At 44.1% G+C, this 16,105-nt stretch overlaps 1 protein-coding gene across 4 annotated transcripts in view; it reads left to right on the top strand.

Moving 5' to 3' along the window:
* PCMTD1 (protein-L-isoaspartate (D-aspartate) O-methyltransferase domain containing 1) overlaps nt 1–16,105 on the top strand; it is a 47,592-nt gene that overhangs the window by 7,738 nt on the left and 23,749 nt on the right. The window contains exons 1-2 of one of the 4 annotated variants that reach the window (XM_043880500.1): nt 6,256–6,338; nt 10,712–11,143. The exons of 2 other annotated variants lie outside the window; for them this stretch is intronic. In XM_043880500.1, coding sequence (XP_043736435.1) covers nt 10,837–11,143 — 307 coding nt within the window. In that variant the 5' untranslated portion in view covers nt 6,256–6,338; nt 10,712–10,836. Of the gene's footprint in view, nt 1–6,255; nt 6,339–10,711; nt 11,144–16,105 lie in introns of those variants that run through there. One more of the 4 variants, XM_043880501.1, reaches the window with a different exon arrangement.

Here is a 16,105-nt window from a genome sequence, read left to right as displayed (position 1 = left end):
AGTGGTGTAGCTGTTGTGAGGGAGCCCCATGTGTCAGTGGGTGTCAGTACGCTCCTCTGTTGCTGCTCCTGGGTTAATAGTTCAGAGATCTTACTCTGATAACAAATCATTGTATTTTTGTAATCTGTCTTTAAAATACTGGATCTTAAGTGCCTTAGGAATATTTAGAAATGCCATAGCTCAAAAAAAAAAACACCAAAAAAACCCCCACACAAGTGAACCTTTCTTAGTCAGACAGTGTTTAGAAGGCGGGTGTATTTTATCCCATTCATTAGTCTCCTGTTTGCATTGTAGTCTCTTGATGACTAGAGTAGATTTTTAAATTCAGAGTCAGTCATCTCAATACTCAAATATAAGAGCAAGTTTTGGAATACGTGAAGGTAGTTACTACAATTTTACTTTTAAGAAAAAGCCTGGCAGTGGTCTGTAGTGATTGAACATATATTGTAAAATAATACATTGTAAAAGAATTACTTTAAATACTGCTAAACCATTTTAATGGTTTAAGGGACTTGACTTTTCCTGCAAGTAGAGTGATTTTGAACCTTTATTCTTTTTTGAACCGCAGAAATTAGAAATGGAAGAAGAAAATTTAGGCTTTTCTACAGTAATTGATATAAATATCTATATTGTAACTGTTCCTGAAATTGGTTTGGTTCTGAAGGAAAGGGAGGGAAGTCAGCATGGTCCTAAACTAGCTCAGTTACCTCACTGTTGATGGCAAAAAAGCTTTCTGCAGGCTTTCTTCTTGTTAAGGAATTATTCAGTTGTCACTTTATTTTAATAACACCTGGTTTTATCGTGCCTCCATGGTACATTTTATATGTGTGTGGTCCACACTTGACACGGACGCATGCCCGAATGCCCTGTTTTCACAGACACCATTTCCTGTGCTGCCTCAGGAAGTCTCACAGGTGTGTGGCTGATGCTCCCCCGAGCTCTGCGTGCGCACTCAAGTCGTGTCTGACTCTTTGCAATCCCTTGGACTGTAGCCCATCAGGCTCCTCTGTCCATGGGATTCTCCAGGCAAAAATACTGGAGTGGGTTGCCATTTCCTTCTTCAGGGGATATTCCTGACCCAGGGATTGAACCTGGTCTCCTGCCTTGCAGGCAGTTTCTTTACCGCTGAGCCACCTGGAAACCCTATCTGGGAGCTGTGCGATAGGAGATGCTAATATTTTGATGCTTTAACATTTTCACACTTTCATGTAACTATTTATTTAATCTTTCCAACAGCCTTGTCAAAGAGGATCTTGTCTGGTGAGTATCACTAGTCTCATTTTTATAGATGCAGGAATTGAGACTCAGAGTTACTTCCTTGTCCTGAGTCTTGTTTTCTTTCCTGTGAAATGATCTGCAGTCTTCAAGGACAAAGGACTTGATACAAGAATAGACCTTGAACTCAAAGCCTTCTCCTAAGCAAGTTAGGTAACCCTTTTCCTTGTAAGTAATACTGTTACACAGAGTTTTGAGTTAATGTACATAAAAATGCCAAAACTTAATATACAGTAAGTGCTCAGCTAATGACAGTTGCACTAATGATAAAGATAATAATGTTTTAGGAGTGACATACTACATTTCAAAGATTATGGGACCTCACGCGGTGGCTCAGTGGTAAAGAATCCGCCTGCCAGTGCAAGAGACATGGGTTCAATCCCTGGGTTGGGAAGATCCCCTGGAGTAGGAAATGGCAGCCCAGGCTAGTATTCTTGCCTGGGAAATTCCATGGACAGAGGAGTCTGGTGGGCTACAGTCATGGGGTCCCAAAGAGTCGGACATGACTTAGCAGCTAAACAGTAACAGGAGTCATACGCTATTCAGAGATTATGGGACCTCACATAGCGTAGTGTCCATTTAAATGAAAGGCCAGGCGTGGGAGCAGTCTCACATCAGTGTTGTGTGGGTGGAATCAGAGGTGAAAGGAGAGAGAGCCTTGGAGGAGCCAGGGAGCCAGGAGAGCGGTTGTCCTGGAGCCACATCAGGTCACATGGTCATGTGTGAAATAGCAAATTTGAGTCATCTGGTCAACAAAAAACAAGAAATTCCTACAGCGAAAGGGAAAGACAGAATTCTAAACTGTGGAGCGTGTGTCCTGCATGCGTTAGTCCCTGAGGTGTTCCTAACATACTGTTGTCACTGATGTTTTTGGTAATGATTTGGGACCATAAAGAAATGTTGACTTATACTGGATATTTTCTAAGATTGTGGAACTGTCACACTGTAGGAAGACTTTCATCAATTTATTTCACTCTTTAAAGAACTATCTTTCAGTTATCTGTAGCATTAGTTCTTTTGGCTGTCTATGGTGTTAGAGAAAATGAATTTTATTAAATTTGAATATGTACATTTTATTTGATTCTTAAAACAGAGTATAGTTGAGAGTGAGGTTCATAGTCAGTGTTCAGGTAAAGGCCAGGAGTTTAGACCTTCATAAATATGTTTGATTCTGGGCCTTTTTCTCACTTAGTCCAAAGCTTATTTATAAAGTCCAGTGTCTGGTTGCTTCCTTTTATATCCATTAATCACTCTGTTGTGCAGAATGTTATTAAAATCAAGTCCTGCTCCTAATTGTCTTAATATCCCTTTTGCTCACGCATCTTTCCATTCATTTTTAGTGACAACACACAGAGCACCACCTGCAGGGCAGTGTGTTTTTAGTGTGTTGTTAAAAGTGTGCTCCCTCTTGAGGCCAGCCTGGGTCATACTGCATTCAAGTTTGGACAGTTTTGAATCTGCTGCAAATATCCTGAAAAGTACCAGCAACTGGGAAAAGGTGCCGACTCTCACATATGGGGTCTTACTCATGCTGCCCTCACTTTCTGTCAGCACTCAGAATCTGTGTAGTGGCTTCCCTTCCCACTGTCCTAAAAGCAAGGTCAGGAATGAAGCAGATTGGTGCCCTAAGTGGTTTTAAGCTTGAGTGCAGTTTCTCCCAATGGTATACTATATTAGGAATGCTAAAATTTTTTTGTGATACTGCTCAAGGTTTAGGGCTGGACATACATTGTCTTTTATAAGAAAAAAAATGATAACATGGCTTAAGAATAACCAAAGCAAAGTGTTAATGGTTTTATTTGTTGTAGTGTTTACAGTTAGTACATCAAGTTGAATTTCAGGGTCACCTTTAAAGTCCTCTTGCAGTTAGTGTGTGGTATAGTTGTTATTGTTTCAGGGGCCTTTAGATTGTCTTCACATGACCATGCCTTATACTTAAGTGAATTCCAAGTTCTGTCAAGGAACATGAGCAGATCTCTTGCCACTGATTATACTGTGATCTCTTGTTTCTTTTCCTGTATCTTGGGTGAGTAATAGGAGAGGTGGTAATGGATTCAGTCTCCAAGTATCCAGATTTAATTCCCCATGGAGCAGCGTTCTACTATAGAGTTTGGGTGGTATGGCAGACAGGTATTGCCTCCTTCCCCAAGATGTTCGTGTGTTAGTTCCTGGGCCCTGTCACAATGTCATCCTGTATGGCCAAGGGGAATTAAGGTTGCCGATTAGCTGACTTTAAGATGGGGAGAGTATCCTGTATTATTCTGATGGGCCCAGTGTAATCACAGGGTTCCTTAAAAGTGGAAGGAGGAGGGACAGTGAGCACTCAGCCTGACGGGGCTGCTTGGAAGACAGAGGAAAGGACCATAAGCCTAAAGAAAGCAGGCAGACAGCAGAGAAGTTGCTGTGGTGCTTCCTTGATGGAAGCTGCCAGAAATCTGCTCTCTGGGGTGCCAGGCAGAGATGTTCACAGAGAGGTGTTTCACCAGAGGCTGCTTTCCACCAGATGCTCATGGGGGCTGCTGAGGGAACTGGGTGCAGGGACCCCTGCTGAGCTGTGGGAGCCTGCCAGGAGATGACTGGACTATCCAAGGTTGGGAGTCCTCAGGAGGTGTTAGGCAGAAGATTAGGGTGAGGAGCTGAGAGGAACAGGAGAGCATGAGAAGGAAGCATTATTCGTGGGGCCTGTTTGATTTGGGAAGAGAGTGGTCCTGATACGTGTCAGCAAACTGACCCATGGGTTAAACTGGGCCAGCACTTATGTGTAGCCTGCAAACTAAGAATGGCATTTACATTTTCAAATGGTTGGGAAAAAAACTAGAAAAAGAGTAATATTTTATGATGTGAAAATTGTATGTAATCAGGTTTCAAGTGTCCATAAATAAACCTTCTGGAACACAGCCACCGTGTTTGACTTAGAAGCTGGTTGTGGCTGCTTTGCTCTGGAAGCACAGTTCAGAAGCTGTGATGGAAACCGTGGCCTGTAAATCTTAAAATACGTGCGGTCTGACCTTTTATAGGACCTCAAGGCCTGAAGGTTAAGTGCAGTGGTAGAAGGGTCAGTGATTCGATACAAGACGTGCTTGGAAAATGAGATGAGGACCTGGAGGGGCAGTGGGAGCAGCTCCTCAGAGACTCCGACAGTGCAGTTGTTGGGGCTTTGGAGTTTGAACAGTTGTGAGGGTGCCCAGGATGATGGTTAGGTCTGGCAGCCGAGGACCTGCAGCTCAGATGCCAGAGTCCTTGCTGATGACGGGGCCTGGACCCTCAGGGCCCTCAGTGCAGATGGGGAGGTCGACGGAGTGGAAAGCAGTCATTGTCAATGTTCTAGGCCTTCATAAACGAGAGGGGGGTGTGTGTGTGTGTGTGTGTGTGTGTGTGTGTACACATTAAGTAATGTAAACTCATATCATGTGTTCACATTGATTCCTCCAGTTCCATCCAGCTCATAAGATATACCCTCATGGTGTGTATGTTAAGAATTTTATATGTAGCTCACTATTTACTCTTCATAACTTGATGATGTGGTTATTTTTCCCATTTTATAGACAGGGAAACTGAAGACCATAGGTTAAACAACTGGCCTGAGATGCATGGTCAGTAAATGACATCAGATGCTTTGTTTCCCTCTGATACAATCTTTCTTTGGAACCAAGAGTCCAAAAGGCAGGAAGAGGAGGAAATGAGAGGTTAAGGAGAGGGAAGGAGAGCTGAATTGAACATCTTTTCAGCTGAGAGAATGGGAAGTTCTCCTGAGTGAGAGGTCGAGAGCCTGTGGGCCAGCTGTTGTGTTTCAGAAAGGTTCACGGCTTGACAGACCGGATTTGAGTTGTGGCTCAGCCCCTGCCAGCTGTGAGCTTGTCTTGTGGTCTGAGCTCTGTCCTCCTCAGTAAAATAAAGTTGGTGCCTCTTCATAGGTATGCTGAAGATACAGACTCCAGCGCTCGGTAGGTGCATAGGAAATTGCCCATGTGTATGTTACCATTGCTGAAACAAGGGTAAGGTTTATATTACCATTGATGTAGAGTTAAGTGGATATTCTCAGCAGTGTTTGGCATGGAGTACTGAACCTTAGCTTATCCTATTCTTTTTCTTTCTTTCATAATTCTTTTTTTTATATTCCCTGATACGTATTTGTCGTCATTGAGGAAGGTTTTCCCCTGTGCGGTTGCCTCTGTACTCGAAGCAGCCTTGGTCCATGGCTCCAATGACAAGGTCCTTGAGGGCCCAAAAAAGAAAGGTCCTTTGTTCATGCCCTCAGATAGTGTGTTCTGCTTTGTGTGGGTCACTCATCTTCTTCCCCCAAAGCTGGGTGCGCTCTGTCCCCACCTCTGCAGAGAGAGGCGCACACAGGAGCTGCCATTGGCTGCTTGCCACTGGGCCAGGAGGGGAGGGAGGAGTCAGTGTTCAGTCTGTTCTCTTCCCCCTTCACGACATCTGTCTGCCATCTGCTTGCTTCCCACCTCCTTTGACTTGTCTTTAACCTTCTGTAAAACATCCCTGAGCTGCCTGAAAGACAACATAATATTAAACTGTGCCGCCAGTGGTTCTTCCCCTCAACCAAATGCATTCCAGTCACAGATCTGATTTTGAAAGAATAGCAAGCACCTTTTGGAGCACTTAGCAGTCACGTCAGGTGAGTTGCTGTGAAGATGCCCGCTGTTCTTCCACACCAGACACGTCCCGGAGAGAAAAGGCTGCGGGGTGAGACTGTGCTCGAGGAGTAAAGGCTGCCTCTTCCTTAACCTGTTCAGTCCTTTAGTCTGCATTTTGTCCTTTTCTGCCTTCATCCTTTCTTCTTGTTCTCAGAGCCCTTATCTTGCTTTTATGTTTAATGTAGACTTGAATACCCTTAAAACTTTTTTTCTGTGTTACAGAAAATGGCAGGAGGGGAGCAGAAAAAATTGTGATTGAAGTAACAGAAATGCTGAGACAAGCATACTCATTCCTAGATAACTAAAACTCAGTTGTGTTCAAATGCAGGTTTAACCGATGCCCAACTAGCAGAGAAGTCAGAGCCCTGGGGAACCTTAGGAATCAGAGAATTTAGCCTCTTCACTTCACAGGTGAGGAAATGACGTCCTGGAGGGATGCCCAGAGCCATACAGCAAAGTTGTCACTGGGGTCAAGGCTGGACCTTGGTCTCTTGACTTGTGTTTGGCACTTTGCATGTTTGAGATGGAATTACTTCAGACAAATGGCAAACACATCCCATGACTTAGTGCTGTAATTGGTTTTTAAACTACTGTTTGCTTTACTTATAAAAATGAACTGTATTTCAAGTTAGGGGATTATGGTTGAATTATCAAAATATTCACTACAGATTTAACTTGCAAACTCCTCATACGTACATTGATAATAATCAATTTACAATCTCTTGTTCCGTAGTCAGGGGATTGGTTACTTGATGCATCTGTCTGGTGGGATATCATGGCCTTGGATTTTGCAAGTATTTTTGATGGCATGAATAAATAATGAAGACATATCAAGTGAAAGTCTGAAATATATATACAGTATAGTATCAACATTGTGTTAAGAAACAAGAATATTGATGCTTACAAAGTAAATAATAGTGGCTCTTTGAAGGTTAGGATTATCAGTAATATTTATTTTACTTGGTTTTCAAGTGTTCTGTGAATTTGTATACTACTATTATAATCAAATCAGTGAATATTATAAAATGGAATTTATAATAATTATGCATATTATTTATATGTAATGGATTCATATTTCACTTTTTTTTCAGAAAAATGTTATATGATAAAATGGCATCTTTGAAGCTCTGTGGTGTAAATTATTTATATTATGACCTTTTCCGGTTCCTTGATTTTTCTGCTGTATACTTTTATTTAGCGTATTTTTATTCCTTAGGAAGTTACTGTCCATGTGTCTCTGTTGTACGTCATCTGGTCTAAATAAATCAATACCGCTCTCTTTATCTTTACCTGGTCAGTTTTGTTCACATAACGCATGCACACAGTTGAGAAGGTTGAGTGACGCTGCAGGCCTTGACGACAGCTCAGCGGCTCCCGGCTCCACCTGTCCTCAGCCAGGAGACTGACGCCAGAGGGAAGGGGACGGCATGAAGCCGCCACAGGGAACACTGCCTCCACGGTGCACAGAGACATTGTGCAGCGTGGACAGCTTTTACTCTCCATTACAGGTGGAGGCTTAGCTCCCATGCCCCTCGAAGTCTTTCCTCTTATTCGCCCAGGGTGGTTAAAGGACTATTCAGATGAATATCAGCAATTACGTTTGCACTGGTACTACTATGTAAATAGTAAATATTGTCTTCCACAGACCAAATAATGAGTTCGCATTCTAAAAGTCCCTTTGTTTTCTGGTGGGTGTTGGTTTTCCCTTAATATCCTGTTTTAGTCCCTTAGTGTGCCCTGTCTGTCTCTGAGCCTTCCCTGGCAGTCTGAGGCCCAGGCTCTGTGTCCCAGGGCCTGCCGGCTTGCCTAGACCCTGGGTTCTTCTGGCTTCAGCAGCACTGCTTTCTTACCCAGGCTTAGCTCTGCGGTGCTGTGCCTTGAGTGGGCATGTGGCCCCCATCTCTTCTACATCCCCAGACACCTTTCTTTCCTTCTGCTGTCTGTGCTTCTCCAGGCAACTCTTCTGATTCTTCCATCCCACCTGTGTTTGGGCTGGGTGCCCAGTAGCACCCTCGTGTAACTTCTGTGCTCATCTGATTTTGGAATTGTTTATGCCAGTTGTTTTCCACATGTGGTCTGGGGTCTTTGAGGTCTTCTGAGAGCTTTCAAGGGCCTGAGAAGTCTTTCCTGGGTTTTCTACTGTAACCTCTGAAAACACCTTCTGTTCTGCAAAGCAGCTGGGCTTGTGGGAAGCTTAGCTTTGGGTGTAACATTGAAAGCCTGTGCAATCAGCTGTACCAGCAGAAACAACAATCTCAATAAAATTTCTAGGGCAGCTGTCTCTGCTGGGGTCTGGACCTGGCTTTAGTCAATCAGTCCTCCACAGTCGTAACCCCCAGTGTTCATGGTCCTGCTTTAACCCTGCTTTGACATTTTGACATTTGACCTGCTTTGACATTCAGGCCCTGGATATCATTTTACTTGGAGACAGACGTCATTTTTATTTATTAAAATAAAAAAAAAATAACCTGGTTATAGCCTTCATTAGTCTGTTTTAATTCATGGAAAATGTCTTAGTGTGTTTTCATCTGTGTGCACAGTCCCCCAGATCACTTGAAGACCCTGTCTCATTGTCTTACAGGAAGGTACTCTGTTCTCAGCTTTTTGTTTAAAGTTTTCATAAGCTGCTGAGGTGTGCCTCTAAAGTGTGGAAGCTTGTCCCTTCCTGTCACTTCAGAACATGCACATATATTGTGACCACCACACCTTCATCTTTATCTCCACGTCATTACTCTGTATGTTGAATGTGAGCTCATTTTGTGTTGGGATTCTCTGGTGGCTCAAACGGTAAAGAATCTGCCCGCAATGCAGGAGACCTGGGTTCAATCCTTGGGTCAGGAAGATCCCCGGGAGAAGGAAATGGCAACCTACTTCAGTATTCTTGCCCGGAGAATTCCATGAAAGGAGGAGCCTGGCGGGCTGCAGTCCATGAGACAGTCCACAGAGTTGCAAAGAGTTGGACATGACTGAGCAACTAAGTAACTTTGATTTGTGTTAAAGAAACATTCATCATAGCAGGTTGTACCTTATATTCTGGGAAGCCTTTCCCGACTTCCTCCTGCATTACCCTTTGAGCTTTCTGTTCAGATCTGTTTGTCTTTCCTACCAGACTAGATGGAAAGGAGTCAGGGAAGTCGGCTTCCACAGTGTATGGTGTGTCTGGCTGACAGAGTGGTGTTTTCGCCAGCCTTCTGAGGCCTGTGTCTCAGGCCTGTAGCGGTGGATTTGAAACACAGATGCCCTGCACTTTCTAAATGGAGATGTAATTTCCCGTGTTAATACTTGACTAACTGTCACCTGTAAGGGCTTTTCTGGTGGCTCAGATGGTAAAGCTTCTGCCTGCAATGCTGGAGACCCGGGTTCGATCCCTGGCTCGGTAAGATGCCCTGGAGAAGGAAATGGCAACCCACTCCAGTACTCTTGCCTGGAAAATCTCATGGATAGAGGAGCCTGGTAGGCTACCATCCATGGGGTTGCAACGAGTCGGACATGACTGAGCGACTTAACTTACTTACTGTCACCTGTAGTAGATGTTCCTAAGCTGCAGTGGACTCAGGGGCCTCTGGGAACTCAGGAGCCTTCTGAAATTGTATGCAGAACTTCCAGTTTGTTCATTTTTCAGTAGAGAGAGGGGAGTTTGTCATCAGTCTCAGAGCGGGGGAAGCAGGAGAAGACAAGAGGGGCTCAGGCAGTGGGGCAGCCTGGCGGCGAAGGGCCCTGCTCCTCCCGCTGCTTTTCCTCCAGTTCCTGGCCGGAGTGGGCATCAGGACACTTGTTTTTGGCCATGGCTATTTCATTTCTCACTTTCCCCCTTGGCTGATTTATTAATTCAGAATTTAATTGACACACGAGTTTGCTTACTAACTTATTGAATAAAGCTTAAATTGTGTATTCAGCATCGAAATTCTTATTTTAACAGTTTGTACTTATGTTTCCTTTCAAATATGCTGAGTTTGTTAAAGAAGTTTGTTGTATGTGTGTGCGTATAACTTATGTTCTAGTGCTTAAACTATTAAAAGTTGTTAACAAAATTTGTGGTCTCATCATGACAGAATTTACCAAACAATAGGTGTAAATGTATGTATGTATATATATTGATTTATATACACACACATTTTAAATATGTGAGTCTGTTTTTAAGTTCCATTTTGTATTCAGTGATTAGGTAATATATTATTCTTTATGTTAACATTTTGAATTTATGTGGTGTATTTAGGAATTGTTAGTGGATTGTTTAGGAATTTTAAATGAAGTAACACATGCATATTTATCTAGGCTTTCCACACTGTAGAAGTCCACATGACTCAGTGATGACGAGCATGGTCTCTGAAGTCTAGACCACCAGGGACCTCACCCCAGCAGCATCACCTTCCAGAGCAGCGTTGTCCACTGTGGCAGCCACTGGTCACATGGGTCTGTTCAGCACTTGGAGTGTGGCTGGTGTGACTGGCTGGAGTTTTAGGTGTATTGAGTTTAAATCAGCCTATGTCTAGGCAGCCCTGTGTGACCCATGGCTGCTATACTTTGCTTCACAAGATGAGGTGACTTAACTCTTCTGTGTCCCAGGTTTCCTCTCTGGAGAGATGAGATCACACTTAAGCTGCCCTTTGTGGTGGTTTTAAGAATAAATACTATCTTTAAGGAGCTTAACTCTGTGCCTGGAAGAGACTATGTCCTTGAGAAGTGGTCGTTAGTTATAATGACTATTATATATTTAATAAACTAGAGTTACTTTACTTTTGAGCATTCATTTAAACCTGTTTATTTTTATTCTTCCCTTTCAGGATTAATTTATTTTTGGAAATCAAGTGCAATATTAAAAGGAAAACAAAACCACACTACATTATTGGAAGCCATTTCTGCTAATTTTATTACAGTTTAAAATTTATGGTTTGATTTGAATACTATCATGGGAGGAGCTGTGAGTGCTGGGGAAGATAATGATGACTTAATTGATAACTTAAAAGAAGCCCAGTATATCCGCACTGAAAGAGTGGAGCAAGCCTTCAGAGCGATTGATCGCGGAGATTACTATTTGGAAGGCTACCGAGACAATGCGTACAAAGACTTAGCCTGGAAGCATGGCAACATACACTTGTCAGCACCTTGCATTTATTCTGAAGTTATGGAAGCCTTGAAACTTCAACCAGGATTGTCTTTTCTTAACCTGGGAAGTGGAACCGGATATTTAAGTACAATGGTGGGCTTAATTTTAGGTAATTTTATTTTTGTAAAATTCTTTTTTAAAAAGTAAGCTGGGTTTGTACTGCTGTTTCTGATTTACAGGGTTTATAACTTTGTATACAGCATATGTTTGAATGTATATTCTCAAAGTAGTTACCTTCCTTCCTTAAGGTCAGAGTAGTCATCTTTTCTTATTTTCAGCCCTGACCCCCCATAGTTAACTTTGCCTTCAGTGCTAGACGTGAAAAGTTCTTGGAACTGTTTTTGATCCCCCAACCACCATCTGTACTGTACAACTGAGCAGTTGGCAGCTGGGAGGCTCAGGAGCATCTCGTAGCCTACTTGGGGTCAAGCATCCTGACAGCGGCTGGGAGAGTTTGGTGGGCCCTGGTGTCCTTTGCTGAAGGGGGTGGTGCTGTGCTGGTTAGGGGTCCAGAAGCCTGTGGGGGGTGGGAGATGGGGCACTGCTGGGGCAAAGCGCAGGACGCAGGGCGGGGAAGAGGGGGAAGAGTGTGGGTCATTACGTGTCTGCCAAGCGTTATTTCTAAAGCAAGGGTACGGCAGTAATCAAAAGGGACAGATAGCGCTGCCTTCACGAAGCTTTCTCGTGCTCACGATGAGGGCTTGGCATTGCTGAAAGCACTTGACATGGTCTGGTAACTTGTTTAGTGTTCCCAGTAACCCTGAGAGGTGTGTATTGTCATGGTTCCTGTGTGTTTAAACTGAGTCCCGTCCACTGACTTGCCTGTGGTCCCACAGCTAGGAGCTGAGAGCTGTGAGGTTGAGCCTGTGGGTGGACAAAGCATGCCAGGGGAGAGACTGCTGAAAGACACGGTGACGTCAGGCGGAGGATGGACCTCGGCTGTCACCGCGCCCCTTGGTGTTTGCTGGGCACCACCACGTGACAGGCATCAAGGTGCAACACCAAGGCCCCTGTGACACAGACTTGCCCTGGGCTTTGCAGACTAGACGGGCGGGGGTGGAGAGACAGGAAGTGAGCGGTTCTTATCCCATGTAATGTGTCCTGTGGCTGGGGTGTCTTCCCAGGTTACAAGGACGAGGCTGTGGCTTACAGTTCACTCTGGAGCGCTGGGGAATCATTGGAGGACTTCAGAGAAAATGACTGTGATCCCCCTGTGACTAAGCAGTCCTGATTTTTTTCGATTATCCTAGCGTCAGTATTAGTAATGTCCTTTTCTTTGCCAAAGTGTCCCAGTTTGGACAGTAAATTATGTGCCACATCGTATGGCTTCAGTCGTTTTCAAGCCTGAAATCCCATTGCTGTGTGCTGGCTGTCTCCATGCTTTCTCTCCCAGTTGTGGAGCCTGCAGTTGTTTCACCTGAAGCCTGTTTATCCCACTAATGAGTCAGTTCCTGATACGTAGTAACTGGTCAGAAAGGTGACATTATTCAGTTTTGCCCAGAGAGAAGTTAAGCAACTTGCATTTATGTTTGGTGATCTCTCTGATTCTGAGATAGCATTTTCATCAGGTTGGGAATCCCAGAAATCCAACTGTTGTATCATGAGAGCCTCTAGAAAGGGGATCCAGGGTTTGAGAGGGTCTCCAAATCCAAGGAGCAGAGGGGAGTGGTAGAGAGCTTCTTCCCAAAGTGGGCTTGCTGTCCTTGAGCCAGTGTGCTGCTTTACCAGCTCTGGCCACTAGGGCTGGAGTCCAGCTTCAGATGAGTGTTCTGCTCCTCCAGCTGGTTAGCTGGCTCCTGCTGCAGGCCGGAGTTTTAGCCAAAGGCCTGGCGGGGAGAGAAGGAATCGGCAGTCTTGCTCACTCAATCCATTCCTTAGTCCTGGTCCCTAAGAAATGGGCTTCCTGGGGCTAACTGCCTTTGTGGGCCAGCTGCCAACTTTATTGTCTTTTTTTTTAATTGGAGGGAAATTGCTTTACAACGTTCTTTTGGTTTTTGCAGTACAACAGCATGAATCAGCCATAATTGCACGTATATCCCCTCCCTCTTGAGCTTTCCACACCTCATCCCACCCCTCTAGGTTGTCAGAGCGCCAGGCTGGGCCCAGTGTTACTCAGCAGCTTCCCACTAGCTGTCTGTTTTACACATGGTAGTGTGTGTATGTCAGTGCTGCTTTTCTTAGTTTGTCCCACCTTCTCCTGCTATGTCCACAAGTCCATTCTCTATGTTTGCATATCATTCCTGTCCTGCAGATAGGTTCATCAGTACCGTTTTTCTAGATTCCATGTATGTGCGTTAAATTTATTGTGTCTGGAGTGTTTCCTCCTCCAACCTGAAGCCAGTGTGGAAACACAGACCCTTGTGTGGCAATCCACAGGGAGGACATCTGCTCCCAGGCTCCAGGGAGTCACACGTATTCAGTCACAGGCATGACTACCCTTACTTTATATTGTTGGGGGATTTGTCTGTGTGTGTTCCTGCAGTCAAGATCAAGATATAATTTCTCTCCTTTTGATGGGGAAAGTGTTTGATGAGAAAGATAAAAACTTTTAAAAAGGAAAGAAAGAACAGAGCCTGTAAAACTGTGATTACAGTTAATAAATCTTGGATTTCGCCAGCTTCTGAGAAGCTAATCATTTTTCCCCTGCTCCCCTTGTTTGGTTTGTGTTTCCTGAGCATTTAATTAAATCAAGGAGGGGACACATCTACAGAAATCACTTAGCACTCACTCTAGAGGAGGGTGCTTACATGTGCCTTGTAATTATTTGAGTGTGGTGCCTCAGGCTGGGCCCCAGTGTTTCCCATGACCTTGTCTTACTAAGTTCTGCTAGCACCCTGGCGCTCAGCCCTGCACTTCAGTCACAAGACGAGGGTGACAGGTGCTCCCCGGCAACAGAGGCTCTCATCCAGGGATGTGCTGGTGTCATCTGGGGGTCCAGGCTGAAGCGGGGAGAGGGGGAGTCTGCGGAGGAGGCCTCTTGAGGAATCTCCACCTTGCAGTCTGGAGAGCTCTTGTTCGGTGAGAGGAGTTAGGTTTATTCTCACTTCAGGAGATTTCTCATGATTAAAGTACACTTGAAGTAGTTATTCATAAATGGAATTTATTTTTGCCCCACACAGAGAAGATGGATGATTCCAAGTTCTAAATTATACCTCATTTCAGATTAACTTGTTTAGTTTCCAGTTGAAGATACATTCATATTCTAAGAGTCTTCCTATGAAGAACTGTCACAGAGAATGTAGTCCTTCATTGATGAAGGTAATCCATTTTGAGAGCCCTTCCATCACCCCGTGGATTCCCTCCCCCAGCCCCTCGCAGCTGCTTGCCTCTTTTCTGTCTCTGGATTTTCCTTTTCTGTGCATTTCATGTCAGTGGAATCATGTGGCATGTGATCTCTCTGTATGATTTCTTTACCTGAGCATTAGATTTTCAGGATTCACCTGTGCTGTAACATGTATCATTGCTCCCTTCCTCTTGGTGGCTGAGTAACATTCCGTTGTGTGGGTAGACTGCATTTGTTTGTCCTTTGACCACTTGATGCCTGTTTTGAATGATGCTGATGTGAACATTCATGTATAAGTCTTGGTGGAGATGTCCATTTTCATTTCTCTCAGGTGGATTCCTAGGAGTGAGATTGCTGGACTGTTTATGGTAAGTTTGTGTTTAACTCTTTAAGAACTTGCCAAACTTCTCTGGAGTGGCTGCACCATTTTCTATTCCCACCAACAATGTATGAGGTTCCAGTTTCTCCATATCTTCACTGGTGGTGTTTTGTTTTATTTTAAATAGCATCTTAGTGGGCATAACATGGTATCTTGTGGTTTTAACTTATACCTGTCTGATGACTAATGATGTAGAGCATATGTTCCTGTGACTTTTGGTCATTCCTCTATCTTCTTTGGTGAAATGTCTGTTCACCTCTTTTCTCCATTTTTAAATTACATTGTTGGCATCCTTATTATTAATGAGTTGTAAGTGTTCTTTTAAGTACAAGCCCTTTTTCAGAAGTATGATTTTCAAATCTCTCTTCATTTCCTTTTAAGCACCCCTTTAGAAAACTCATGCCTCCCTTGAGGCCTGAGAGTGAGGGAGATCCAGAGGGGCCTCCTTTCCCCTATCCCTTTTTTTCTGGACAGAACACAGTTCTGCAGGTTTCCATGGTTCTCTCTAAGGCAGATTCTCTTCTCTGCATTAAGCCAAACTTCAGTTTTCCCTCTATCTTTTTATCCTACTTTTTTTGTTAAAGGAATTACAAAGACTATTCTTGGTATGTGCTTTATTTTGGGCTCTTGAGTAAATCTGTTTTGAAAAGAACCCTTTCCTTTAGGCTGCTAAGATTTTCTGAAATCAGTAAAGCTCCTTACTATTTAAACCGTTTCTTCTTAGTCCTAGTTAGGCTTCTATGCATCTTTTTTCTGTCCATATACCCTGTATCAGGGACTTCCCAGGTGGCTCAGTGATAAAGAATCCATCTGCCAGTGCAGGAGCTGCAGGAGACTCGGGTTTAATCCCTGGTTTGGGAACATACCCTGGAGGAGGAAATAGCAACCCATTCTAGTATTCTGCCTGTGGGAAATCCCATGGACGGAGGAGCCTGGTGTGCTATAGTCCATGAGATTGCAGAGAGATGGGCATGACTGAGCATGCAGACACACGCACGATACAAGTTTTAGAAATTTTGTAAATTTTTACAGTAATTTGAGTATATTTCCTTAGAGGTTGAAAGGCAGTTCCTTCAGTGCTGTGAAGAGTGTCAGGTGGATCTCATGGCATCGTGAGGCGTCTTGAGTTTTTACCTTCAGGCTTAACTCCCCAATTTGCATTATCTGTCAACTGAGAACAGTTGAGCTGTATTTGTGAATTTGCTTCCTTGCTGAAATGTGTCTGTAACCCTCACATCAGTATTCGTTATTGGTGCATGTGTTTGGGGAGGGGGACAGAGTGAGTAGTTCTGTGGACATGGTCCCCCTGGGCCGGGTCAGGGGGGCAGTCCTGCCCGTGCCTCAGGGCAGTGGCCAGAGGATGCAGTCACAGCGTGGTGCAGACAGCTCTGGTGCTGGGCCAGTTTCTT

The sequence above is a fragment of the Cervus elaphus genome, chromosome 21 (genome assembly GCF_910594005.1).
Source record: "Cervus elaphus chromosome 21, mCerEla1.1, whole genome shotgun sequence".
Classification (NCBI taxonomy): Eukaryota; Metazoa; Chordata; class Mammalia; order Artiodactyla; family Cervidae; genus Cervus; species Cervus elaphus.
The sequence above is the reverse complement of the archived record's forward strand: the minus strand, read 5'-3'. Positions and strand labels throughout refer to the sequence as shown.